This window comes from Odontesthes bonariensis, chromosome 14 (assembly GCF_027942865.1).
Source record: "Odontesthes bonariensis isolate fOdoBon6 chromosome 14, fOdoBon6.hap1, whole genome shotgun sequence".
Classification (NCBI taxonomy): domain Eukaryota; kingdom Metazoa; phylum Chordata; class Actinopteri; order Atheriniformes; family Atherinopsidae; genus Odontesthes; species Odontesthes bonariensis.
The window spans coordinates 27,164,976-27,192,642 of record NC_134519.1 but is presented as its reverse complement, the minus strand read 5'-3'; the positions used below and the strand labels follow the sequence as shown (position 1 = coordinate 27,192,642).

The following is a 27,667-nucleotide window of genomic DNA, read 5'->3' as shown; positions in this document are numbered from 1 at the left end:
GTTCTCATCATCCTCTTACCACCTTTAATGTGCTAACTGCGTGATTGTGATCTGTGTTTAATGCTCACCCTCCTGTTTTAACATCTTTCTATTCTATTCTTTTCTGTTTTGTCCTTTTGCAGAAAAGCAAGAGACTCTCTGCCAACTTTCCGCCAGTTCTTCAGCTCAGCATTTAGCCTGACTCATGTCAGCCTGGCCTCTATCAAGGTCCCCCCTGATTCACTGAGGTGAGTCTCTGTCATGGGCAAGTATTTAAAGGTACTGTTGAAACTAGAAATCTGCTGTATCACTTGACTCTTGTATTTAGCCGAAAAATAAGCAGCGACCTTATTTCATTTCACTTTTGCTTGTGTTATAAAATGAATTAAGGAGCATTTATTGTTGCTCATTATTCTGTAAAAGGAGATTATAGTTGAACTCCTCCACTTGGAGGAGTTCAACTATTGACAGATGGATCGGTGCGGCGTCTGCAGTGGTGCGGCGTCTGCAGTGATGCGGGCTCTGCACCGGCCCGTCGTGGTGAAGAAGGAGCTGAGCCAGAAGGCGAAGCTCTCGATTTACCGGTCAATCTATGTTCCTACCCTCACCTATGGTCACGAGCTGTGGGTAGTGACCGAAAGAACGAGATCGCGAATACAAGCGGCCGAAATGAGTTTCCTCCGCAGGGTGTCTGGGCTCTCCCTTAGAGATAGGGTGAGAAGCTCGGTCATCCGGGAGGGGCTCGGAGTAGAACCGCTGCTCCTCCGCATCGAGAGGAGTCAGATGAGGTGGCTCGGGCATCTGGTGAGAATGCCTCCTGGACGCCTCCCCGGTGAGGTGTTCCGGGCCCGTCCCACTGGGAGGAGGCCCCGGGGAAGACCCAGGACACGTTGGAGAGACTATGTCTCTCGGCTGGCCTGGGAACGCCTCGGGGTCCCCCCAGAAGAGCTGGAGGAAGTGGCCGGGGACAGGGACGTCTGGGTCTCTTTGCTCAAGCTGCTGCCCCCGCGACCCGATCCCCGGACCAGCGGAAGATAATGGATGGATGGATGGATGGATGGAGATTATAGTTGCACTTTGAATAATTAATAGTCTTTCGTCATAATAAACGGTCCTTGTGTTTATAGTACTATTGATGACAAGGATGACCTCCAGAGTTACGTTTCACGTAGCAGGTTTAGTGAAAACTCTGAGTTGGTTAACCCTGAAATGAGGGAAACCCTGAGTTTTCCGTTTCACAAAGGGAGGTAACTCAAACCAGAGAAAGAGGGGTAACAGGCTGTTTCACAAAGAGAGGTAACTTAAGCTCTCGGTCAGTTACCGTAGTAACAGACTCTCTGAACCTAACCTGGTCAGGACCAGGTTTTACTCAAGAAACCTCGAGTTTCTCTCTGTCTCCGCCCTCTTTCAGCCACACACGCCATTTGATTTCCTCATTCATTCAGTCAGCAGAGCGAGTTCTTCTACTTCTAGAAGTCCATTAGGCACGACTTTTTTCACGAACACGGCATGTCCTTTTGACAACAATCCCGTGGATGAAGGTGCAGCATTATTGCGCAGAGAAATAAATATTCGTCGGGAGATGGTTATCAGACCGATGTTTTAGCATTTCCAGACAATTATCTTTTTGAGCGGCACCATCAGAATTTTATTGGGACAAAAGAAAAAAAAAGAAAAGGCAAATACATATTTGTATGAATAGGCTTCAAAAAGATATCTATAGGCCTATTATATTTTATAAAGGCACTTGTGTCTTGGGGGTTGACTCCCTCAGCCACTGGCCTTCCGTTAGAGGTGGCGGTGCTGGGCACCACCCGTTTTACGGGCATCTGCCTTCTTTCTGTTGGCTCAGTAGAAGTCTGTGTTAGTTTAAATAGGCTTAATTATTTAACAGAACATGATATAGATGATAAGACATTCATGTGTGTGAAAACAGCATTATGTTGGGGATAAAATAACTGCACAGTCAAATAGCCACTTAATATTTACTTTACAGTGTAAAACATGATGAAAATGAGGTACCTCCATGCCGAGGTCTCACCTGTTTCAACGATGTTTTTATATTTCATCTTAAACTGCTGCCAAGTGCGCTTCTCCCCCGCGGGATTGCAATCACAATAATATTACAGGGGAAAACTTCTTGAATGGTAGCCCATTCATTTATTTAATTTAGGTGCAAAGGACTACATTTAAACTTACACTTTTGCTGCTGCAGCAGTGTTGCACTTTCTAAAAACGTGTTGAAACTCGCCGTATGAGCGCATCAAGCTTTCCAATTTGAGGTTGGTGAAAAACGTAGCCCCTCCTCTTCCCTGTTACCATGGTGACTCGTCGAATCGGGGCTCCATTGATGCTGGCTTTTTAAAGTTGTGGTGCACGCGCTAAACTCAAGGTAAAACTACTCAGAGTTGACTAAACTCACTCAAATCAGCGTTTCTGGAACCAGAAACTCAGAGTTTTCTATCTCAAATAGATCAACTCAGAGTTCAGGAATAGACTCAGAGTTTGTTGAACCTGCTTTGTGAAATGGACCCCTGTAACATCCTTTCTTGCCGCATAGCTGAAGAAGACTCTGACTGAACATACTCTCTTATCACCATGTTGTCCGTCATAGTTAGCAACTTGTGCAGCGCTATTCTTTGCACAATCTGCTCCAGTGCAGTTCCCAGCCTTCTTTATCTGTTCAGTGTTTTTTAGTCACTGGCTGCAGCCCTAAAAGATGCCAGCAAAGCAAATTACTTTCCACACCACAGGCTTTTAGAAAATGACCTAAATGGCCTAAGCTTCTGAATGACCTCAAGAAGGAGCCTCTGCTCTGTCCCTTTTTGTAGACAGCTCAGTTCAGTTTGTTGTTGAAGTAAACACATTTAATAAATGTGCATCCAAGTCATTCTGTTCCAGTAACACATCAAAACAACATTGGAGACGTGCAGTGAGAAAATACCTACAGGAGAGATTTATTTCCTTTTTTAAAGGCTAGTTTTGACAGAAAAGGGTAAACTATAATTAGGGAGGCGTTTTTTTTTTTTTTTGGTCCTCAATTGACACATGAAGCCATAACAACATCGAGCACAATTAACATGAATGCAGAAAAGCACCAATTGGCACGTCATGTCCTCAGAACAAGGAGGACATTCTAGTTTAAAGCGTTGATCTGTTCAGCCTACAATAAACAGGCAGTGAGTGCGTGTAGACTCACCTTACCATTAGAGATGGATGGATGTGATTTGTCTTAATTATGATAAGACACACTCTGTTCAAAGTGACTGCAGTAAACAAAGCCCTGACACTGGATCAGTGCTGATGATAAGAATGGCATTTATCCCGAATTAAAGTCGGATAAGTATTTGTAGACGAAAGAAAATATCCAAAAAGTGGACGATACCCTGCAGCATTCACTCATTTGTAACCACATCCTCCGTTTGTATTGTGCATGTACAATATACTGGTGAGTCAGGCCTTCCTGATGTGGCTGCATTATGAATATTCTGCTGAGTATGTTGATCTGAATACCATCTCACCACCTGTGACGGCCAGTTGGTAACTAAATCTTCTCTTCAATTGGAAAAACTTTAGACATCTACTGAGCTGGCAAATAAAACTGCAATAAAAGCCTTTTGTGTCTTTTGTATAACACACTGCGTAAAATAAAGTAGGTTCATCAAGATGCGCTGCTGTCAAGGGAGAATGTTGGGTAAAAAAAACGGAACCTCCCGGAAAACAAATTCTCTTTGAACACTATATGAATATTGCAACACAAAGGTTTCGGTTGAATTGGTAAAATAAGTAAAAGTATTTCTTAGAATTATTTATTAATGTTTTGCATAATTTTCCCCTTGAATTTCTACTCTAAATATAATGCACAATAGGTGTAGTAAAGCCTATCAAATGATCGTATCAAGAAACTTCAACGAGATGGTAGGAGCTTAAAAAAAGGCCCAGTAAGAGAATTTCCAGGAGGAATTCTTGGTGTTAGGCCCCAGCTCTTGTCCTATGTACTTAAAAAAAGAGGAGCGACCCCTTCAAAGAGTTATCAAAGCTATGAAAAGGTCCAAAGTTCTTTCTGATTAGAATAAAGCTCTTAGATTTTCTCTGCCTTGACTGGACCAGCCGATCACAAGACCTGTTTAACATGTGGCAGGTATAAGTGAGGCACATGCTACACTACCTATTCCGTTGCTACTGTTTGTTGTCATTCCAGTTGCATCCGTTTTGGCAACATCATTGGAATTTAAGGAAGGAACTGAGAGATTCAAATCTGATTTATGCATTTGTCTGTTAAGGCCAGGCAAGCTCAGCAGCCTTGAGCTCACATAAACGCGACTGGGATTCATGAAGAATAATGAAATAATGATGTATAACTCCGTTTTAAATGGGCCGTAAAACAACTTGTGCGGCGTATTTTTTTAAACACTAACCTCTTGAAGTGCGTTGGCAGCAGTTTTGACTGATGTTGCCTCTTTGTGTCAGTAAGAATTATTGCCTCGGAGAATGTTTAATGTTTCAAACTTTAAGCTGCTCGTGTTAAAAATATATCCACCCATGATGCTGCTGGAAGGGTGTTGCAGGTGAAGGTTCACTGCTGAGGGCCTTTAGATTTTACATCCTGGTTGTTCTGGCCTGTGCACATAACTGATGCACAACTGCCCGGAGAGAATAGTGGTATAATCCACCCCCACTATGAGGAGAACCACTCTGTTTACAGTCCAAATGTGTTATTTTACCTTTTTTCTATGGGCTTGAATATGAAAATAGCTTGTGCCATATGGAGTATAGTTTGCACCCAAACTATCAGTCAGATTTATTCACCAAGGTGCACATTAGGCTTCAAACATTTTTCCGTTACTGTAGAGCCAGTCCTCTAATTTGTTTGAGACTGGCCTTAAATCAGAGGACACAGACTAAAGCCTCCATGTTGGCCAGCTTCCACTCTGCTGACATGTCTTTGTGCAGGACTTTGTATTCTCACCAGCTTTTCCGAGTTCTGTAGCTAAACCAGCTCACATCGGCCAAGCAAAAATTGACTTTTCCTTCCGGAAGAAATGGAGCGTTGCAATTTTACGGTTCCTCTGTGAGGAGAACGACCTGCTGTTAACTACCCGTGGCCAAAAAGCACAATCAGTAGCAGAGAAAACAAAGCAAACTGCCAGCAGTTGAGATGGTTGTGTGCCGCTTGTTGGATCCCAGCCAAGATGGATGGAGTGGACACCCCACTTAGCACTTCTTCTCATAATCTCCTTATGGTGCATAACTCATAAATGTGTACTTATTGCAAAAGAATAACTCCCAGGAGGGCCGTGCCGCGTAGATGCACTGTTCTCTATGCATCCAGCATGGCTTGTGTACGTGTGTCTGCTGGCTGGGTCTCCTGAGTAAATGTCGAAATATTTTTGAGGTGATTTCTTTCGGCGACTTTGTGAGGTATGAATCTTCTTTCTAAGCTACTTTTCTCTAATCCTTTAAGGTGGCTCTAAATCCTTTAGGTGTGAACAAGAGAAAGTGGATGGGGTGGGATACTTTATCCTGTTCAGGTTCTTGGAGGGAGGGAAAGAAGCGGTTGGATTTATTCAATTTTTTACTTCTCTTTGTCTCCTAAATGGCTGTTTCTCCCTGTTCATCTACCTCTCACTCCTCCTATATCTGTACTCTTTTTTTTGTCCTGTTATGCTTGCCTGTACCACCCCCCCCGTCCCCCCTTACACACCTGCTGTCTGAACCTGCTTGTGGTTTCCTTCAGGGCTCTGTTCCTGGGTTTGTCCAATAACCCTCATATCGCTGACTTACACCTGGACATCAGCAGCTGTGAGGTACGCTCCATCATTCTTTCCTCTGGGTATATTCACTCAGCATCTTCGGAGATTAACGCTCGCGGTTATCCCATCGCCTCTGTCTTCCTCCCACAGTTAAGGTCAGCAGGTGCCGGGGTGATTCAGGAGCTGTTTCCTCGAGTTTCATGCGTGGGGACTTTAGACATCTCTGATAATGGTAAGAAGCATTTCTTTGCACACACCCACAAGGGATGCACTTAGGTGGACGGTTTGTGTGATTGCAGCCAGGGTGGTTTGAATCTACGCAGATATTTTTTAAATGAAAGTCCTCCTTTTTTTTCTTTCCTTTTTTTTTTTTTTAAATAAAAAAACATAATGTTTTAACCCCTTGTCCTGTCCAGCATTATGGCAGCAGAATTGTAATCTGAATACCGTTTATGCCAAACACTTTTGCTATGCCAAGGGAAGCTTTATAAATGTAAAGCTCCCCTTGATGCCCATCAACTCCTTATTTATTTATTTATTTATTTATTTATTTATTTATTTATTTTTGTTACAATACTTAACATGTGATAGTGCCGAACCGGATCGGGGGACAGAGAAAGATGGAGAGCGAAGAAGAAAAAAAAAAGGAACAGAAATAGGAAGAGACAAACATAGAAAACAATGAAAAATCAGACAACCAGCTACGAAACCTGTAAAAACAAAACTGAAGACAATCCACGGCTTTTGTGGGGAATCCAGCCTTACAGGCAACAGGAGCACCTGTAAGCAGACAAGCAGAGAACAAACACACAAACAAACCAACAAAAAAGCACAAGCAGCAGCAATCTCACATAATACAACTGTGGATACAGATGACCTTAAACCACAGGACAACACAACAACTGCTTAGCGAGCATGCTACTGGGCTAATGAATGTCCTCCTTTTAACTTAAACTGATATAATCCACAAAGGGAGAGATTGTTTTTTTTTTTAATAATTATTATTATTTTTTTGCAAGAAACAGGCATGTATGATACATTTTGGGGGATCGACTCTGATTAGCAGTGGCATCATATAAGCAAAGGAGTCCATGTTGAAGATGGGAGAGGGAAACGAACCCCCTGGAGTCTACATGCTGGTGGAGGCAGAGTTAGGAGGCGCCAGAGATGGTGACAACAGTGAGGAGGAGATGGTGACGCAGAAGATTGTTTGAAATGCAGGATGACAGTATCAAAATTATATTTAAAGAGCAAAGGCTAAGGGGTAATTGGCTCAGAAATCATGCTAAAAGAAAATTGGATGAGAGCAGTGATGTGGAAACTGGGGATGGAATTATTTTGACAGCAAAAGTGTTGGCGATAACAGACCCACAGGAATAAGATTCATCACAGAGAAATGGAGATGCGACGAGAAAGAACTGATTTATTTTTTTCTTCTTTCTTTCTTTTATTATTTATTTATTTGTTTTAATTGAACTCATGCTTAACCTTTATGACAAGCTCAACATTGTCTAAAGGGCCAATTTGCATGTTCAATCCTAAAGTGTTAAATGAGGCAGCAAGTAGAGAATTGTATTAAAGACATTTTAATATAAATATATAAAAGAATAGAGAAAAGTTTTAAGGGGTTTAACCAGTGCCTGGAGAAATAATTCATAGGGCAAGCCTTCTGCTCTTTAAAATAAAGAAAATAAAAATAAATAAAGCTGCTACAAGCATTGTGATGGGAGAAATAATCCTCCCCTGACTACCGTATGTAAACGTGATCTTTGTTGAATCATCTGCAGCAGAAGCTAATCACTTGAGGAGTTTTGGGGTGGCGGCGGAATGATCTGCAGCACAGTAATAACGTTGTATACCTTGACACAGCATGTTGGCCGGCGCAAGAGAAACTATTAAACTAACATGAGTAAGCGGGTGGAATTGTGTTTTTACAGGATTCATTAGAATTAGTTTGAACTTCACAGCCAGTTTGTTTTTTATATTCGAGAGTTCACTTCATAGTGTACAAAAAGGGTTCAGTGGCCTAATTTTAGAGTCATTCAGAGAGGCTCAAGAGAGGGTTTATCAACATTAGGTTTCCAGTAAGTGAGATACACGTGGTCGAGAAATAATTAATTTTCGTGGAGAAGTGTGAAATCGTCTGTTTACGAACCAAACGGTGAAACGACAGCTGCCTGCTGTCATTGCTTTATTGCTATGGAAATACTCCATATTGGACATAAACTATATTAGCAGTACATCACTGATTATCATCAACTCAAGTGCAATATAACATTTGCATGACATGGTTCAAATGTATATAGCACAGAATGTGCTGCAGGTTTACTGCAGAATAAATTATAGCCTACCAGACAGAGTGATGCTAAAATAACAGAGTGTGGTGCAGCTGTACAGTACTATAAATGATGGCCTATAAGTATAAAAAGCTTTGATACGAACGCATCACATTACAGTATTACTTTCATTATAATGGTGACCTGTTTGGAGATGTGACAGCTTTTACAGTCCCAAGCTGATCCAGATCCAGGCACTGCAGACTGTGGTACCTCCTGTCCAAAAAGAAATGGAATTAGAAGCACAGAATTCCTCAGGTTTCAGGAATCGATAGACTTCTTATAGCAGCGATCTATTTTTGTGATTGATCACCTGATGTGTTGTCCCACGTTTTGAAGACCAGCTTCGCCGTTAAGATTCAGTTATGTTCATATAGTATTACCTGATGGGTGCAATCCTTTTAAATTGCTTTAATCTGCCGTAGAAGCCCGTTTCTGAGGTCTATGCCAGTGTTCACAGTAAACCCAGAAAGTAGGACTTCCTCCCAGTGGAAAAATATCTGATGGTATGGTATTACACTGTATCCCTCAGGCTGTGCTGAAGCAGAGTTTTTGACAAATCACGTCTTTGAGATAAAAGATATTTGTCTGCGTCACATGAGCCAGCCTCTCATGCTAAGAGTGAGCTGACAGCGGGTCAAATTGCAGATTGAGTCAAGTGGGGGGGGGGGTCAATGAAGTGCATTTTATATAAAGCGACAATATGCTGAGACTGAGGTTAATTTACGTTGCAATGTTCCGAGCGAAAGTCTATCTTTTATTGCTTTTATGATTTAACCTCCTGACCCCTTTCTACCAACAAAAACTTGGCAAATGGGATGTTTATTGGCCACACTATTCCCTGAACGGCCATTCATCCACGTGTTGTTAGAATCAGTAGCTTTAATGCGTCTTCCCAGCACAAGTCATTTGTGCGGCTCCTCTCTCCTCTTTCCTGCTCTGCTGTGTCACAGGAAGCCATGATAAAATAAACCCTCCTCTCATCGCTGCAAAAGCCCACGAGCTGATTTCACCAGATATTTTTGCTCTCTGAATGAGTCGGTGTTCGACGCCGATGTGTTTTGCCATGGTTACCATATCCTCTCTTTTAGCTTATTCAAAAGGTGAGTGAGTGGGTGTGAGTGGGGGGGCGTTAATTGGGAATACTTTGGAATTTCTGTGGGAATTGAGATTTCTTCCAGAAGGAAACATGAGGGACACACACACACACACACACACACACACACAAAAACAAGCTTTTTGAGGCAGAAATGTTCACACGTGGCAGATTAAATGAGTCACTGCTGGGTGCGTAGCCCAGAACTGCCATACAGCCCAGAAGGTGTCAATTTTGTGTGGTAAAAATATGACTTTCTGTTCAATATATATGTTGATTTCTTGTCTTTTTGCCTCTGACCTGTTTCAAAGTTTCATGCCTCTTCTCATATTGCTACTCAGAATTATGTAATACCAAAATCGACTTAGGAGCAAGGTTTCATCCACGGAGCATAAGGGTGCTGGTGCTGCCCTGTACTTCGGTAACGAGTGTGTATGTGTGTTTTGTGTCGGAAATTAGGTTTGGATGCTGACTTGCTGGCCATCATCCAATCATTCTCCCGGCACCCCTCTCTCAAACACCTGATGTTGGGGAAGAATTTCAACATCAAGGGCAGGTACAGACCACGTGGGGGAAGCAGCAGGGCAGATGGTTTTGAAGATGATACAGATGATGAATGTTTTCCTCCTCTTTCTCCCTCCTCAGGGTGCTGGATGAAATTCTGCAGAAACTAGTTCATTTGGTGCAAGAAGAAGAGTGTGTGAGTTTCGTTATGTAACATATTGGGTACACACACGCACACACACACACATTCTCTTTGGTGTTGTGAGCAGATGCACACCTACACACGCCTCACAGATTTGTCGCCTCACGCATGTTTTGCACATCCACAAAACACGCACTTTGTCCTCATTCATGTCTATTCAAGCTCGATATCCCACCTGCCACACATACAAGGTGTAAACATGCACATAAGTCATGTTGCCTGTGAGAGCGACGAATGATTCATTTGGTCTTGGTTTATTTGCGAGGCTCCCCAGGCTCTCTCTTTTCTCTGCTCTGCAAATCCAGCATGACAAGTCACTTACTCAATTATTTACCACTGTTGATGGTGATAGCTCACAACGATGCTCTTTCACAGACTACAAACGGATGTTTGTGCACATGGACACTAACACAGGCGGGTGTTGATATGCATTTTATTTTTATTTTTTTAAAGGAACTGCATAACTAGCTTGTCAGATGTTGGGAAGCTAGTTATGAGGTCAACACTGCTGTGTTTTCATTGCTGTGAGAGCCCTGCATGAAAAAGGGCAGCTAGCATCAAACGTGAGGAAAAATACAAGAACTGCGAGCATTTTCAAGATGCATAAAAACAGTTCTTCAGTTTGAGTACAAAGTTATAGCCAGAAGTTAACCTTGGGAGTGGGGGAAGCTAGCCTGACTCTATGTAAAGATAACAACTGTCATCTACAGAACCTTTAAAGCGGAAATTGACTTCCAATTGTGTCTTGTATACATTTCTTTATGTTTTTGGTCTCTAACCAAACTGACTGCTAGCCTAAAGTTTCTATTTATTTTTGTGTGATCAGAGTAACATTGATTTTCACATTGAGCTCTGGCCAGGAGAATGAGAGTGTTTCAAAAGTGTGTTTAAAACTTATTTCCAAAAGAACCGAAAGTCAGAGTAAAGCTAATTCTGAGAGCTGCGTTAAAACATGTCAGACTGTATTTGACAATAGTTTTTTTTTTTTTTTTAAACATGTTAAAAGACATAGAACTATGTTGTAATTGTGGATTTGGATTCACGTAGATTTTTTTCTCTTCAGGATTTCTAAAGCTGTGGTGCTCCATGTTGCAGTGAATCATTGATTCAAGGTTTTCTTTTTTTTTTTTTTTTGTTGTTCAGTTTTTTTGTGAAGTTGTGAGTAGGCATTTTCTTTCCTGCTGAAGACGGAGTGCTTTTAGTTTAGAGAAACAAATGGTTTTCTGATGAATGAGCTAAAGCTAAAAGCTACTCAGAAAGAGGCCATGTAAAGAACAAATTTAATTTCCTTCGTAAACCACTCAAACGGCAAAAGTAGCAGTTGGAGTGAACACTTTACTGTGGATTTTTGCACAGTCTCACTTCTGCGTTACACTTTTGGAACACACTACACTATATTGCTAATGCTACTCAGACTGCTTGTGGTCGAGAAAATGCACTCACAAAAAACTGTCTGTCTGAGATGTAGCATGGTGTAAAAATCCACAAAATATCTATCTCTGAAACCTCTCACATTTTTTTTCGAGGTTCGAATTGTTATAGATGATGAAAAATTTGCTCTCTGGTGGCCCTGTTTAAGTGTGGCACGATGGATGTTGGTATGGCTTCACACCAGCTCAGAGAATCAGATTTATGTTGGTTGGATTGAAGGCTCTAGTTAACAGTTCATACCGCATCGCCAGCACAGCTCTGCATAGGTTACAGGGCTACAGGAGTAGTTGGATGCTCGGTTGATAGATTTTTTTACAGAACGATGATGATAAAGAGTTGAGGATCATCGCCAACAGCTGTTCCATTTTTCACCAAATAGTCTCACAAACTTTCTCCAGAGACGGGTTAAGAGATGCACAGCTGCTACAATTTATCAGAGCTGGATCGACTCTCTCTCTCCTGCTCTCATGCTCGCTGTGGCGACAGTTCAGCTTCATTGTTGGTAGGAGATGCCCGCACCATGAAAGTGAAAGTTACACAGCTGTAGACTGCTGGTAACTAAGTCTACAGCTGGAAGGTGACTGAAAAATTTAACAAATGTAATGCATGTTTCTGACTTCACATCCAAGCAGTTTGGTTCAGTCAAACCAAACTCTGGTGTTTGCTCCATTAGTGTGGTTCATTTAAGCTGGTTTGAGATCTGTTAATGAGAGTCGCCAGCGGCTACGCCCTCAGCGTCTTAGGGCGAACAACATCGGCCGTTTTCTTGTGATTTTGAAACCTAATTTTATTTACTTGCCAACCCTGTTTGAATTATTCATGTTTAGCAGGATGGTTAATAACGCACATTTTCTGTGATGTTTCAAACTCAGAGGGACAGGTTTGTCTCTGCTTTACTCTGGCTTTAACATGCTCAGCGATAGGAGACTGTGTATGGTAATGGTATATGAATGTAACGGTTCTTTAGTAACTTACCTAAAGCACGTCTGTGGAGTACTAGAAGCTACAATCGAGGGGTTTGGGGGGTTTACCACAGTAGTAAAGAACACACTCTGAAATAATGCTAATTAATAGTAATTAATGATGAGAACTGCTAAATGTGCAGTTTTCTGAAAGTAATTTCCAAATGACAACCTTTTTCATACACATGAATGACATTTACTCCCATCAGTTCAAACATGCTGTAGCTACTGCCACTTACAGATACTGAAAGCCAGTAAAGTCTTATCAATCTTCCTCCATATCCCCACCATGCTCTCCTCGTATCCCTCAGGCCCTGCAATCCCTCTCCTTAGCGGACTCGAGGCTTCGCCAGCGGGGTACAGTGCTGGTCAATGCCCTGGGTTCCAACACTTGCCTACGGAAAGTGGACCTAAGCGGCAACCTCCTGGAAGACTCCGGGGCAAAGATGCTCAGCAAAGCTCTGCAGATCAACACAACCCTCAGGCTTGTACTTTTTTCTTTTTTCTTTTATATCATTATCCTGACTGAAAGATGAAAAAAAAGATGAAGACGGAATGGGGTGAGAGGGGAAATTAAGTCGGATACACGTAACAAAATTCAGTGTGTTTGAGATATGAGGAAGGAAGGGATGAAAACTGGAACGAGAGAGATGGCTAGGATGAGAAATGGTTGGATATGGAATGGGAAGGAAAAGGTTATAAAGGGGACAGGAGAGGAAGATCTCCTATGGAGGGAGATTTGGGTTTTGACAACTCAATTTCTTGGGTAAAATTAGTTTGGAGGGGGGGAGCAGAAGTAGAAGAAGAGAGATAGAGAAGGAATATCAATGAAAGGGAAGACGGACTGGAATTGACTGCATGTGTAACTAGCTGGAGTTGGACAGTGTTGGGTGTCGGGGGAGAACGTGCTCTGTGAAATAACAGAAGCTCATTAGTTGCATGACAGCAGTTTTTTCATTCTAGATGTTTCATTACAGACTCATTCTGCACATGTAGAAAAAGAAAGGTCCAGACAAATGTCCTAATTTATCCGAGATGTCTTTTTTTTCCCATCTGCACGGTCGCAGAAGCATATTAACTATGATACAGCATAAACGCGCCTGTGTGTTGGTGTGAGGAGCTTTAGACGGCAACTGATCCTCCTCTTCCTCATCTCTGTGCCTCTCTAACCTTATTTCCCGTCGGTTTGATCCCCCTCAGAAGTGTGACGTGGGACCGCAACAACACCTCTGCAACAGGCTTCCAGGATGTGGCGAGGGCGCTGGAGCAGTAAGACAAACACAACACACACAACACACGTACACACACGCAAGCATCTGCTTGAAGAGGGGATAAACATAAAAGAGATCACTCACACACCCATATGAAGAGGCAGATAACCGTCTCTGTACAGTGTTTACTCTTTCACGGCGTTTCATCAGTCTTCTAACTCGTTTTTCAGTCCCATATGTGTGGGCGGGAAGTTTTTACTTTTCTGTCTGTGTCTATAAGGGCATGTGGGTGTATTTTGGAATTGGTGACAGCAGCTATTATAAGAGCCCTCAGCAGTTCTTGTTTGTGCTCGTTATCACGATTCTCTCGCTTTACTGTTGCAAAAGTAATATTGTCATTCTTTTGTGCCTCTTTCTCTCCGACACTTAGCAACTTTACCCTGCAGTACATGCCCCTCCCTCTTAGTGACATCAGTCAGGCGTACCGCAGCGCACCAGAGAAGACCGACCACGCCTTGGCCAAGGTGAGGAGGGCTTCAGTTTCTCCATCATGTTCGAACCATTCTCTGTTTAATAACAGCATTACCTGAGGGTCGGATGGATTCATGGGTTTTATGACTGTGATGATTAATTATAAGATTGCAGAAATTGTTATTGGACATTGCAGGTGTAGAAAAGCTACTACACTAAGTTACTGACATAATCAGTCATATGTCAGGCATGCCTTTCAGTCTGTATCAGCTCAGAGATTGTGGCAGAGTTGCTTTGGATAAAAGAAAATGTTAATGCTGCTGTCACAGTAAGTCCACTTAAACCATAAGACGATGCCGGCCTTGAAGAGCTGGAAAAAAAGATTCTCTAAACTCATCTGTAGATGGCTTGAAACCAGAATTTTTGGTTAAAATGGTTTTTGGGAACAACGGTGGTGGTGGATTAGTGGTGGATTGTTGGTATAGCAAAGGTTTACAGGTTTATCCATTAGCAGATTTCATTTATGCTTTTTCTGTTTTAGAAGCTCGTACGATGGTCATTCCTGCCAGCAGCAATAACTGTACTGCTTATGAAAAAAAAAACATCCCACCACAGCATTATAATTTCCATTTTGGATTTAGATTTCAATTTAATTTGTTTGATACTGATTTGCCTGGTGGCCCTTTTAATGAAGGTGTACATACTTTTAGTTAAGTATTGTTTCTTCTTGCCTCACAAATGGACATGGAACATTTACATGAACCTTAGTCCTGCTCTTACGCCATTGTTTTTACACCAGCTTAGAGGTGATTCAAAGAACTGGTTTGATTTTCCTCAACCACAGAGCCCCGGTCTGGTGTCACTTTGAGCTTCTCTTCCTATGTATTGCTCAAACCTCTTTCTAATATATTCTGAATTACTGCGGAGGACTCCAGTGCAGGGAGACGGTGTTTCAACACGAATGACAATGACCGTCTCATTTTCCTGCAAACTGAATCACCAGAATAATTTATAAAACCTGGGATTATAAGCAGAGGATTTACATGCATTGATTTCAAGCAAAAAAGAAGCGTTCACAGAAACTGACTGACAATATGAAATCATGAAACAGAAAGAAAAAGGGGAACAATGTGCCATATGCTCACCCCGCTGCTTCTTCTTTACATCCATGTTGAAGCTTAGTTGTTTTTTTTATTCTCTCTTTGATTAGGCAGGTGTGACATGTCACTGGCTGTGGAGTTTTTCAAAGTATGGCGGTCACAACATTTTTAGGAGGTCTGGTTGATCATCCCAGCCCCTGGCGTAGCAAAGAACTGTAACTCTTTTGCTTTGCGAAGGAGGTCAAAACAGCAGCATTTTATGTGTATACTTCAATTTCTGTCTGCAGAGTCTCTAACATCGGATCAGATCTGCTGTGCCATCAGCCCCAACGATTCTCTGGTCCTTAATGGACCCTTTAATGGTTAATGTGTCACGTATGAAGCCTCTAATTATGCTGTTTTTGTTTTTTTTCTGCCTCCGCGTTATCTAAAACTCACACGTCCTTGAGGGATTACTCGATTCCATCTCTCTTTACAGAAGATGATGATGCGGGGAAAGTTTTCCACCTGCTGAGTCCAAAAGAAAATAAATTAAAGGCGTCCCTTTCATATTTCTGGGGATCTAAATTATGTCTGCGGTCTTCTTATTACCATGCAAATGGACTTGTCTCCTGTCTCCACACGCTGCACTTTGTAAACACCTGTCATCTCAACTGCTGCCACTACTGTTCTTTTCCTCTGTGTTTGTGTGTGTGTGTGTGTGTGTGTGAGACAGATCCAGCGTGCCCTGCTTAGAAACAACCAGACTCAGCGATTCTCTCAGAAACAGGCTCTCAGGCTGCACCAAGGCCTCGTCACCAGCACGGCTGAGCAGGTGTGTCTCGTGTGTGTGTCCTCATGGAGGTGAATGAGTCGAGGATTTTGATAGCAGGCTGAATGTCTTTTGTTTGTAAACTAATAGTACACATTCATTTTTTTGCCTGTGTGCAGGTGATGGACCGTCTGTGTGTGCGGGTGCAGCAGCAGGTTTGTGTCCTGAAAGGCTGCGAGGAAGTAGAGGACGTCCAGACTGCCAGACAAATCCTCAAAGAAGCCCGGAACTCCAGAGCTGTGAGTGGACTGTGTGTGTGTGTGTGTGTGTGTGTGTGTGTGTGACTTGACCTGTAAATTGCAACAACCTAAACTACAAGGCTACAGACTGCGTGGAACAGACATGTTTACTACATTATAGAATCTTTATATCTTATAGTATCTTTGTGTACTTTATGCTGGAAATTGAAAAAAATTAGATGTGCCAACTCACTATGTCCACTACACTTAACCCCTGAAGTGCTGATTCTTTTTTTTTTTTTTCTTTAAAGAAAACCTTACATTTTGACAACGGGATTTCAAAAGGCTGAACCTTTTTTAGAAATGGTTAGAGATAGAGGGATGCTGTAAATCATCCCAAAGTGACCCAAAGTTTATGAAGGTATTCAGTTTAATCACCTAATTTGCATGTCCCGATAACAACCTTTTGAGAGCGTCGTTGCGGTAATCAACAGCAGATGTTGTAAATGACATCCAGGGGACGTCCCCTGTTAGCAGGGATTCTTGAAACTTAGGAACTGCATCCATCATAACATCATTTAGAAACTGTAAGCTGATACAGTGTCACAACAGTTAATTCCATCCAGAGCTGCTTTCACTTTTTTCCTCCAAGATCTTGTATTGATGAGTCAGACTGCTGCTTAAAGTCTTCTCGAGCACATTCCAAAGACTCTCAGAATTATTGAGTTCTATACTTTGAAGTGGCCACTCCATGTGTGAAAAAGATGTTTCATGCTCCCTAAAGACAGTTTGGCAGCTCTTTGTAGATTCATCAATCTCCTCATTTGTTTTGTTTGCTTGATTCAGACCAGTACTTTGACCCCCCTGAAACAGAGAAACTGCGACATCTGTTCCACAAACGCAGGATGAACCTTTCCCCAAGGTTAACTGAGGGATGAGAAGCTCCTCACTGCATCAGTTAGGGTTAAAGAAACTGTTGTTAGCTGGAGCTGCTAGAGGTGGACCTTGTGCGAGCTACTTTATATACGGTTTTACACGCGGTGACACCTGATTTAACCCAAAAAAAGAAAAGAAAGACAGCTGGTCAGATTATTAATGAAGAAAGAAGAAAAAATGTTTTCGGACATTGTCTCCGGTCTTTAAAATATCCTGAGATGGTTGATTATCAGGAAATGTGATGACGTTTGAGCAGTTTAGGGAGAAAAGTCGTGATTTGGTGGAGCTGTTTTCAATTAATAGACATCTGAAATATGACATGGCTCTGCACTCCTTCTGTAAAACATCAGAAGCCAAAGAAGGTTTGAAATCGCTGAGCAACATCGCCAACGTTGAGTTGTATTTTAAAAGCTTTTGTTGTCCTTTCAAGCTTTTGATGCTTTGCCTTGAATTAAGACTTTTTATTCAGAAAGAGAAAGAGTTGAAAGTGCTACATTTCTCTCCGAAATGTATCAAATGAAAGAGTAAAGAAAAACCACCTTTTAAAAACTCTGCCTGAGTAAATGAGAGCAATTTCCTCCACTGGCTGCCTGGACCCATAAAGGTGTCTTTATGCAACAGTTATTCCTGCTTTTAACTTTGAACCTTGAAACCTAACAAAAACATTTAAAGATTCCGTGTTTTCTCTCCGTGTTTGATGCATCATTTAGAGGTTCAGCATGAGATTGATCATTCATTATGATAAAGGGTTTCAACCTGTGAGTTATAATCAATGATCCTAATTATGCTTAATTTGTCATATGTTATTGTTTCCGTTGATATCTTTACTGAAGGGTCTGTACGCAGCGATTTATAAGAATTCAGCTTGTCAAGTTGTGAATAACATCTCTGCTTGACGAGTCTTTAATCATCAAGTCTTAATTAGACTAAGTTAATCAGTCTAATAAGCCGTCAGGCCAGCAGTTGTGTTATACATTCTCAAAGAGTGCTTTTTTTTTCCCCAGACCTTTTTAAGATCTAGAAAGCATCTAATAGGAGTTACAAATGTCCCCTAAATCTCAGCTCAGATGCAAAAATGTCCCATTTTTGGTTTCTATGGCAGCATACAAACAAAGCACAGAACAGAAGTAACGGGGATCGGAAGCAGAAACACAGCACGAAGACCGTTTAAATGGATGATATTGTTTTTGTTTTTTTAAGTGGGTTTGTGTGAAATACTTCAGAGTCGTTGGTGTCTTACCAGCGGTTGACAGCAGTCGGCACGCTCTCTGTTTGGGATGTTCGGGAAGTAATCCTGATGAGCGAGCCAAGCTAAAAGCTGCTCAAAAGTGGGTCATGAGACATATCTTTCGACATCTGAAACAAGTCAAACATTTCATAGCAGTTCAAGCAAGCGCTATATTTACAACATGTCTGTTCTGCGTCTGACAGCTGTTTAGTTTGTCACTGCACTTGCTCAACCACAGAACCCGGACCGAGTTTGTTTAAAGCCGACTGATGCAGAAGCAACGGTGTGTAAAATAAATAAATAAATAAAATAAACCCACAACGTGGCATTGACTCAAACCACAATAAAACTGTGGAGGTGTGAATGGTTTTAGATGGTGAAGGATTTTCCCTTCTGTGACTTGTCAGGAAAACGTCTGATCCTCCAACAACGCTCTGCTTCAAATGAAGACCTAACTAATATCCCTTTAAATGCTGCAGCTGTACACACGGCAGAGCAGCTTCACTAAATGAAAGCAAATGAGAATTCTGTTCGGACTGAACACTCAAGTTTCAATAAATCCAAATATCGCTACGAAGCCTCTAAAAACAAACGTGCCCCACTTTGCAGCCTGAGCACCCAACAGAGAGGCAGTGGCAACAAGCTCGCATTTTTTAACAGTGTAACATGTGCTGGTAACTAATAATGTACCTATTTCCTCCATTTGACTAATATCAGAAAACCACATCCACTGCTAAGCCTCACAATTCACTGTTTTTCCGTGTTGTCCTAAGTTATTCCTTCTCTTTTCCACTCACTCGGTAATTGTTATAGCAACTAAAAGGTGGAGCTTTCGGCCCCCTAATTACACTCAAGATCAAAGGAGAACCCAGCTGAAACGGTGCTCTCCTATTTGGAACCCATTTCCCACTGTTTAGCCCTTCTAAGCAGTACAGAAATAGGTTGTACTTACACGCTACTGTAATATGTACTGGAATGATGGTGGGTTCGGTGTTTGTTAATGCGTGCTATTTGTCTGCATTGGGACATATTAAGATACTCTTACTGTGTTCACATAATCTGGTTCTGCATGAGGAGATGTTGCTGGTTGATAGAAATTTAGACAAAGAAAGCACAGATGCAGTAGGCTGTATGCCATTAAGTGATAATGCTATGATAATCTGCAGAAATGGTACAAAGTTACCATGCCCTGTCTGCATTATTATAGGTTGATAATACGATTTGCTCCTGTATAATTCCAGTTAACGTTAGCTTCACGTTGGCTGGCTGGAAAACACCAGTATGCTGCCTGATGAAAAACTGTAATAAGTTTAAGAAGTTCCTTAATGAGTTCTCGCACATTTACTTTGGGAACAAACTCGAATGTCAAACGCTTCTGCTTGTGTTAGCTGAATGTCGAATTGTGGAACAGTTGCTGAGTGAGCGCTCTTGTTTTTTTTCCATCAGCTGTATCCGTCTCTGTGCGAGTTGGCCCACGTGTTGTCGGTGGACGGCCCCGTCAAACAGCGCCTGGACACTCTGGCCGGAGAGCTGGCGAAGGCTGCCGACAAGGAGCTGCAGGTGGGTTCGGAAGCTGGACCATCGCCGTCCATTCTCCTGATGTGTGTGTATTTTAGACAGTGAACTACTTTGCATTTAAATTGCGCATTAATAACGTGCGAGTGTGTGCACAAGGCAGGTATGCTGACTTCAAAAGAAACGTTGCATTTAAATTCCCACTGAGGAAACCCTGTTGGTCCCATTGGATGGAATTCTGTGCTTGCGATATGCAAAAAAGGGTTAAAAAGCAGCATGTGCCCTCAGGAGGACTGGGATACGTCATTTACATCACTGTTTGTGCTGCTCAGTTTTGTTGTAAAGATGCACTTCTTAAATGCAAAGTTCCACCTGATGAAGGTAACAACTGTCATGAGATTCATCCCAGTTGTAATTCACACACACATAGAAAACACAACAAGGAGGAAATTGTAAGCGAGCTTCATGAATAGACTGATGATAAAGAATTAAAGACTTTAAGAATTTGTCAGATGTACAGTACTTAAAGTGTGTGTAGTGATGCAAGGGTTGGGTCGGGTCGGGTCTGTGCAGGTGGTGGTGGACTCCATGGTGTCTCTGTGCCGTGAGTTATGCCCCATGTCCTGCTCAGCCGCTGAGAGGCTCACTCCGCCTCTCTCCTCCATCTCCGAACAAGTCTCCATCCCTCGCTCGGCCATCCGCAACGCCCTGATGGAGCGAGCCGCCGAGGATATCAACAGAGCCCTGGAGTGAGAAACGCAGCGGCTCAAAACCTTCAAGGCAATATGAGAGCTTAAGTGAAAATGCTGATTGATTTTTTTTTTTTGTTATTCTTTCAGGGATGTGAAGCTGTCCGTGGTCTCCTACCTGACCAACTCCATAGTGGATCAGATTTTGCAGGAGCTCTACACCACCCATAAAACACTGGTACTGGTAATATCCCTTTAATGCATGACTTCTTGTAGATTCTAGAAAAAAAAAAGTGTTTGGTTGTGGCTTAAGATTGAAGTTGTTTTTATTTAGAACTGCTTTTTAAGGAGAATATTGTGTTTCCAGACATAAGAGGAGCTTGATTTAAACAAATGGAGGTGCAGTTTGACCCTGCAGGTTGTCTTCTCCATAAAGTGTAATTGTTTCAAATGAAGACCGTAGAAAAGCAGATAAAAGGAGACGTTTCTGGCAATAACACTGCCTGCCCTGCTCTGCTTTGCATTCCGTTTGCTGCCTCTGCGGTTGGTGACAGTGTGTCCTCCGTCATGCCTCACTCTGCTTTGATGATGCAGAAATTGCATTTAATTCATGTTCTACTTGGGCTTTTCTACAATGATAGCAAAGTACCCTTTCCTATGTTTTTGAACTTCAAAGGGGGGGGGCTGATTAGCTGGTCCTGAGATTGCTTTTAAGGAAATTATGTGACTTATCTGAGAATTGATGTACATGAAGTCAAATGTTTTTTTTTTAGTTTTTTTTTTTAATGTGTGTGTGTGTGTGTGTGTGTGTGTGTGTGTGTGTGTGTGTGTGTGTGTGTTGCATCAGCTGCGGCAGGTGTCTCAAGTGAAGCGTTGGGATGAAGTCGGGACCGGCAGACGGACGGTCAGACAATCCAGATTAGTCGAGTCTCTGGATTTCCCTGATGAGGACTTTGGAGTCAACTTGGGAATTGTAAGTGATTAAGACGCACAGCGCCGTGGCAGGAAGCCTCAATAAGTGAAAAGAGAGCTTCTTTTATTCCAAAATTGTGTTGCACTGATCGTCACTGTGCTACTGGTGAAGTAAGTTAATTGTGTGCAACAAAGGAATGACTTATTTTGACAATTTTCATAGAAATTAGGAAGGTAAGCAGCAGCCAGGTTTCCCTAATCAAACGCTCTTAATTATCTAATCAATCCGCAAGTGGGAGCAGCTCCATTAAAAACCCCAAAAATTGGCAGTTTGCTGGTCTGGAGCATTCAGGTGTGTGTTAACACAGTCCTGAATGGGAAATATATCAGCATTTATCAGTTAGAAAGGGTTAGAAAGCTTTTTTTTAAACTATTTGTCCCAACAAGTTCACTCCGATGTCAGACTGTAGTGATCAGAGAAACTGGAAAGCTACTTCTCAGACTCTACAGGCCTCAGTTAGCATGTTTAATGTTAAAGTTCATGATGGTACAATTAGAAAACGTAAGGCTTGTTTTTTGAAGTGTAGCAAACCACAAGACAGATGAAACCAAAGTGGAGATGTTTGGTCATAATGCACAGCAGCACGTTTGGAGAAAACCAAACACAGCATATCAGCTCAAACGCCTCATACCAACTGTCAAGCATGGTGGTGGAGGGCTGATGATTTGGGCTTGTTTTGCAGCCAAAGAACCTAAGCACCTTGTAGTCATTGAGTCCACCATGAACTCAATATTCTAGGGTCAAATGTGGGGTAATCTGTCAGCTTGGCTGAAACTGGGTCATCAACAGGACAATGATCCCAAACACAGCAGCAGATCTCAAACAGAATGTCTGAAAAAGAATGAGTCAGAGTCCAGACCTAAATCTGACTGAAAAGCTGGGGTGGGACCTTACAAGAGCTGTGCATAAATGTCGGCAAACCACAATGATATCAGAGACTGATAACATCATACAGAAAATTGTCACTTCAAGTTTTTGCTGCCAAACGTGGTTCTACAAGCTGTTGGGTCATGGGGTGGACTTGGTTTTTCTACACACTGCTTTTAAATTCTGGGTTTCTTTTTACGTAAATGACAGTGGCCTTTTTCATGACTTGATACAGCCCAGCCAAGAGTGTTCAGAGTTACTTTTCTGATTGCAATTATCTTCTGTGCCGAAAGGACACCATGGCTATCAAGAAGCGGAGCTCTAGGACTCGAAGAATTCGCCCCGTCTCCACCAGACTGAGTGAGTTTCTCGCCTCGTATGTGTGCGCCCTGTATGCAAGCAGAGCGGGGTCCGGTTCTGCTGACCTTCTATCTCTAATTAATGAGAAAGTAGTTCTTCTACGCCAGTGGTGTGGGATGATGCTGTGATGAAATGAGTGATGGTGTTGTTCAATATTTAATACGGCTGTAGCTTTCCAGTTAATGGTATTTGTATTTGTTTTTCAAAAAGAAGGAAAAACCCTGCTTCACATTAACACGTTTGCAGAGAAGCTCAGAAGAGCAAACTTCTTCTTCTTTTTTTTTTTTTATTCCGATCGTTTCCAAAGAAAACGTCTCATATGTGATCAGCAGCAAAATTACTCCATGAGTAATTGCAGCCTTGGTCTGACCCCGCATTGGAGATAAATCAAAGAGGACTGAGCCGGGTTAATATGCAGTGTGCCGCAGGTCGGAAGGTAATGAGATTTTTGTCACTATTCATTTCCATCTTCAAGGTTTAGGTGATGAGCCCAGTCCCTCCCCTACGCCCTCTGCTCCTCCCCACTCTGCATCCCTGACTCACTCGGCATCGTGGGAGAGTCTGTCCACCCTCCCCACCAACGGTTCTCCCTTGCGCCACGTGACCCACGTCAGGCCACGCCCACCGCGGAGACACCGAGCCGTGCACCTTCCCCCCGAATCTGTGAGTAGAAGCTGTGGCATGGCAGCGACCCTTCTCTGAACTCTTGTGAGCAGAGGTAGGCTCTTCCAGTTTACTTTACTTTGACTTGTATATGAACTAAGCTTTCACTGAGCCTTCGGTGCCACTGGATACTTTGACCCAGTTTTGAACTCCACAGCACGGAGCTCAGTCCATCTTTCTTTTCACTAAAAGTGAAAAGAATCCTTTAGCTGCTATGTGTGATGTCATTCATCTGGTGTTTGTTGCCGGAGGCACTCTCCAAATATAAGTTTCTTTTAAAGCAGGAAGCTGTTGCATGTGCCTCAAATGTTAATCATGTACCGCCATTTCCCATGGGGCCGCAGGGCACCGACACACTCAGCGGCTTTTGTTGTGTAGGGAGTGAAAGAGACTTTGTAAAAGCTTATTTCTGAATCGGTACAAATTCAGTCAGGGCAGTGTGATAAGAAGTGTTTTATAAACAGACTTTTGGCAGTGGATTGCAGTTTGCCAGCCTGCTATTTAAAATGCCTTTTGTCAACCTTTCAGTTTTTGTAGACGTGGTAGAATGACATTGTTGTTGTTTCCTGTTTTGTGTGTGTATGTGCGCAGCATTGCTCTGAGAATGGAGGAGTCAGTATGCTGGAGGATGGACTGCCTGATTTCTACAGCAAGAGAGTTCTTCCTGACAGGTAGAATCCCAGATCGGTTTTATTTTGTCCAGCTATAATAAATCCCATCTCCTCACTACGACGACACCTGACTGGTTACATATGACAGGAGGGAGCTCAGCTTCACATCTGGTGGGCCATTGAAACCTCTTATTTTATTATTTAGCTACTTCAGGCATGGCAGATTTTCAGACTTTTTTAATGACAACAGAATTTGATGATTCAAGTTGTCGTTGAAAGCGGATCCTGTGAACAGATCCTGCTTGAGTTGCTTTTACTATCGGGACCTTTTTTTTTTATTTTTTTTTATGTACACCATTTTTGTGAGGTAATTACCTCTCAAAAATCTCCCACAAACAGTCCCTGCCAATGCAGGAATGACCTCCTGTAACGTTAGAGAGTGTGCAGCATTCATCTACTTTCTTCTTTGCATAATCAACTCCAGCAGCTCCAGAGCAGTCCCCAGCACAGAGCCAGCCGTCCATTACAGTTTATTCGGTTGCTTTGGGTCACTGGCTCCGATGCTGCTGTCCAAACAAATGGCTGCAAAAAAGAAAATTACACTCTCCACCCTCAATGTTGCATTTCCAGTTAGATAAACTCCTAAGTATCTGTAGTCCTCCAGCTCTTCTACCAGGATGGAAATGGTGTTTGGCTTTTTCCTCCCATAATCTTCAAAGGTGAGAGAGGACATCTACAAGCTGGAAAATATGGAGTCATAAGTCATAGTTTTCTAAAGATGCTTAATCATGTGATATGATCAAGAGAGCATTTTACATTTACTGTTATTTGTCTGTCTGTATGTGTCAAAGGAAAATAACCTTTGACGAAACCTTTCTAAGACCGAGCTATTGTTCACCACCTTAAAAATATCTCCCCAACAAAGCTGCAAGAAACCCGTGTGTCATGATCGATGGCAAGTTGTCCTTCTCTGGCTGCGTTACATCTTCTCGGTCATGCTGTTTTGCATTAATCATTAAAATCAGACTCTGGTTACAGGCCATGTTTATCTCGCACCTCGACGACTGCGGTGCTCTTTAGCAGATCCCATGCGCATGGTGTTTGATCAGTCTAAAGAGACAAGTAACTCAGTTACTCACTGAGGAAACATCTTCCTGATCCTTTTTAATGACTGCAGAGGGAAATGACACATTCATTTGAGATGCCTTGATTTTCCACCAGCACTTAAACGTAGCATGCACTCGTGTGTCAGTGAAGATCACGAGGATCCCCATGTCAAGTCATGCATGCACACGTGCACGGGAAGCATTTCAAGTGTGAAAACACTCACATCTGTGAGACTGAGGTTAAACACGTGTTTGCAAAGTGTTGATGTTTTTATATTTTGCAGTTCACCACATGTGGATTTGTAAATTTCCTTTACGCTTGTTCAAAACAACTGCAAAAAACCCAAAGTTGTACACAAATTGCTTAAAATAAATTGTTTGTAAATAGTATGATACACATTTCTGACCGTTATGAGATGAATTTCTATCCAAATTTCTGCTTTTTTTTTTCTTCTACTTGTGCTCTGATTTTAAAAAAGATTTCAATCCAGTTAACACTTAAATGTACTTAATGCTGTGATGGACTGGCGACCTGTCCAGGCTATACCCTTCCTCTCGCCCAATGACAGCTGGGATCGGCTCCAGGATTAAAGTATCTTAAATGACTCAATGGGATGCGTCTGCACATGAGAATTTACTTTAATGAGATTTATCATCACATCAGTACACTTAACACTCTGTTGAAGTGGAAAGAATCCTGTGAGCACTTTTTAATCCACAGGGCCCAGGTTACTGATATAAATCTGGCTGTTTTAATATGAGAATGTCAGTGAGGTGGGTCTTACTGAAGCGTGAATGAACTCTAAACATAAAGTACAAATGGATACTCATTCTAATTAGCAGCTAAGAACAGCAGCATGATTCTTACAGTACTGTTTTTGCTATTAGATTTCCTAATCTGCATTGCAGATGTAGTCTTAATGTCACATTTCATCAGCGATGACAGAGCAGCATGATCCTCAAGCTTTTGGGCACAGAATCATCAAAGGGGGTCCCATTTGCATAGAAAAGAAGGATCTCTATTTACTCCATAACTACAACTAACTTCAGCACATTTGTAAAATTTCAATCATCTTTATTCTCACTGTCCAGTGTCCATAAGTGAACTGTGGTTGCGTAAATTGATAATTTTCATGTATTTCGTGTATTACAGTTTTGTCAGTGGCAAAATAATTGTATATCGGACATTTTTTTCTTAAATAGTAAATTAATATACAGCAAGGTGGACTGTGTCATTTGTTGTAGGTACATTACAAATATGATCAAATTCCAACAGATGCATTCATCTCTTGGCGTCCATTTTTTAAAGAGACAATAACTAATTTTTTCTATCCAACATTCATTCACATATATACTTGTATGCAAAAGTAGTCACCATGGAGATGGAGCCTCAGATTATCACCTGACCTCACGTATGGCCTGAACCGTTACTGTTTCAGTTACTGACAGTTTTTGAGATTTCAAATGGGTTTTTTTGGGGGGTTTTTCAGCAGCACAGACACACAGTTAGCAACCAACCCCTAAATGTAGTGGAGACGTTCGTCAGGTGATTGCATAACGATGTCATCACTGCACGTGTTTAATGTGTGAGATGATAGCGCTCTGCTAACGTAAAATAAAAGCCATTTTTTCACAATGTGAAGAACTGTTTTTGAATTTTGCTTTGTTTACCAAACTAAGATTTGAGCTTTGAAAATGATCTCAGTGTGTACAGATAGAAGTTATTACTTCTAGCTACCTCAGTGTAACCAAGGGTGTTCCTCAAGGCTCAGTTCTGGGACCACTTCTTTAAATTAAATTTGATGCTGATGATACAGTGATATATTGTACACCTCATCATGCCCACTGTAAGCTTCAGCAACTTCTTAATGCTGCACAGGCTCCTGAATCCTGCAGTATTACTCATAGGGCCATGAGATTGAGTTAGTTTCCTAATTCCAATACATAGGAATCCTGCTTGGCAATTATCTTGCTTCTCACATTAGGATTTAAAAAAAAAAAAAACTGAAGTTAAAGTTGGTTTGATGAGAATCAAGTCTCGTCTGTGTTTAGGCCAAAGGGATATTTGTTGCCACCACTTTTATCCGTGCTGGATTATGGCAGTATAATTTACCTGCCTGTGTCTTTGAAATGCTTAAATGCTTTGGATGCGGTCTACCATGGGGCTCTGAGGTTGATTTCAAACCTTAAAAACCTCACACACCACTGCACATTGCGTGCTCTGCTTTTCCCTCCCATAGACTCAGACATTGATGTAATCTCAATTATAAAGCTAATATTGGTCTGCTCTCAGTTTATCTACAGTCCAACCTCCTTAAAATAATCCAGAAAACTCTTACCCCCCCCAAAAACACGTAGCTTTTGAAGAAAAAGAATTGAATACGCTGGCGCATCTGCTCGTAATCGGCCGCAAAATCGCCTGAATCTTCAGGAGTCAATTTCACAAAAGAAATTTAAGAAAAGTTATTAAACTTTGTTGAAGTGAATTCATTAAAACCATTTTTAATGTTGTAATTAAAATGAAATTGAAGTTGTGATACACGACTGATGATGTAGGAGGATGGAGTTTTTTAAAAGAACAAATGGGCTCCTCCAGAGAAACAACAGCAGGATTGCTAAATAAGGTCTTTTTTTTTTTTTTTAACAGGACAAAACTCTAGTATAGTAGTCTTTATTTTCATTTG

General features: G+C 41.8%; 1 protein-coding gene across 7 annotated transcripts in view; it reads left to right on the top strand.

Annotated features, from left to right (window-relative positions):
• Window positions 1-27,667, top strand: part of carmil3 (capping protein regulator and myosin 1 linker 3) — a 90,033-nt gene that overhangs the window by 51,789 nt on the left and 10,577 nt on the right. For all 7 annotated transcript variants that reach the window (XM_075483812.1, XM_075483813.1, XM_075483814.1 and 4 more), the window contains 17 exons: window positions 123-227; window positions 5,717-5,786; window positions 5,883-5,964; window positions 9,624-9,720; window positions 9,810-9,864; window positions 12,575-12,747; window positions 13,464-13,532; window positions 13,905-13,998; window positions 15,761-15,859; window positions 15,976-16,095; window positions 19,646-19,759; window positions 20,288-20,463; window positions 20,554-20,641; window positions 21,251-21,376; window positions 22,537-22,603; window positions 23,079-23,266; window positions 23,858-23,937. In XM_075483812.1, coding sequence (XP_075339927.1) covers window positions 123-227; window positions 5,717-5,786; window positions 5,883-5,964; window positions 9,624-9,720; window positions 9,810-9,864; window positions 12,575-12,747; window positions 13,464-13,532; window positions 13,905-13,998; window positions 15,761-15,859; window positions 15,976-16,095; window positions 19,646-19,759; window positions 20,288-20,463; window positions 20,554-20,641; window positions 21,251-21,376; window positions 22,537-22,603; window positions 23,079-23,266; window positions 23,858-23,937 — 1,803 coding nt within the window. The remainder of the gene's footprint in view (window positions 1-122; window positions 228-5,716; window positions 5,787-5,882; window positions 5,965-9,623; window positions 9,721-9,809; window positions 9,865-12,574; window positions 12,748-13,463; window positions 13,533-13,904; window positions 13,999-15,760; window positions 15,860-15,975; window positions 16,096-19,645; window positions 19,760-20,287; window positions 20,464-20,553; window positions 20,642-21,250; window positions 21,377-22,536; window positions 22,604-23,078; window positions 23,267-23,857; window positions 23,938-27,667) is intronic.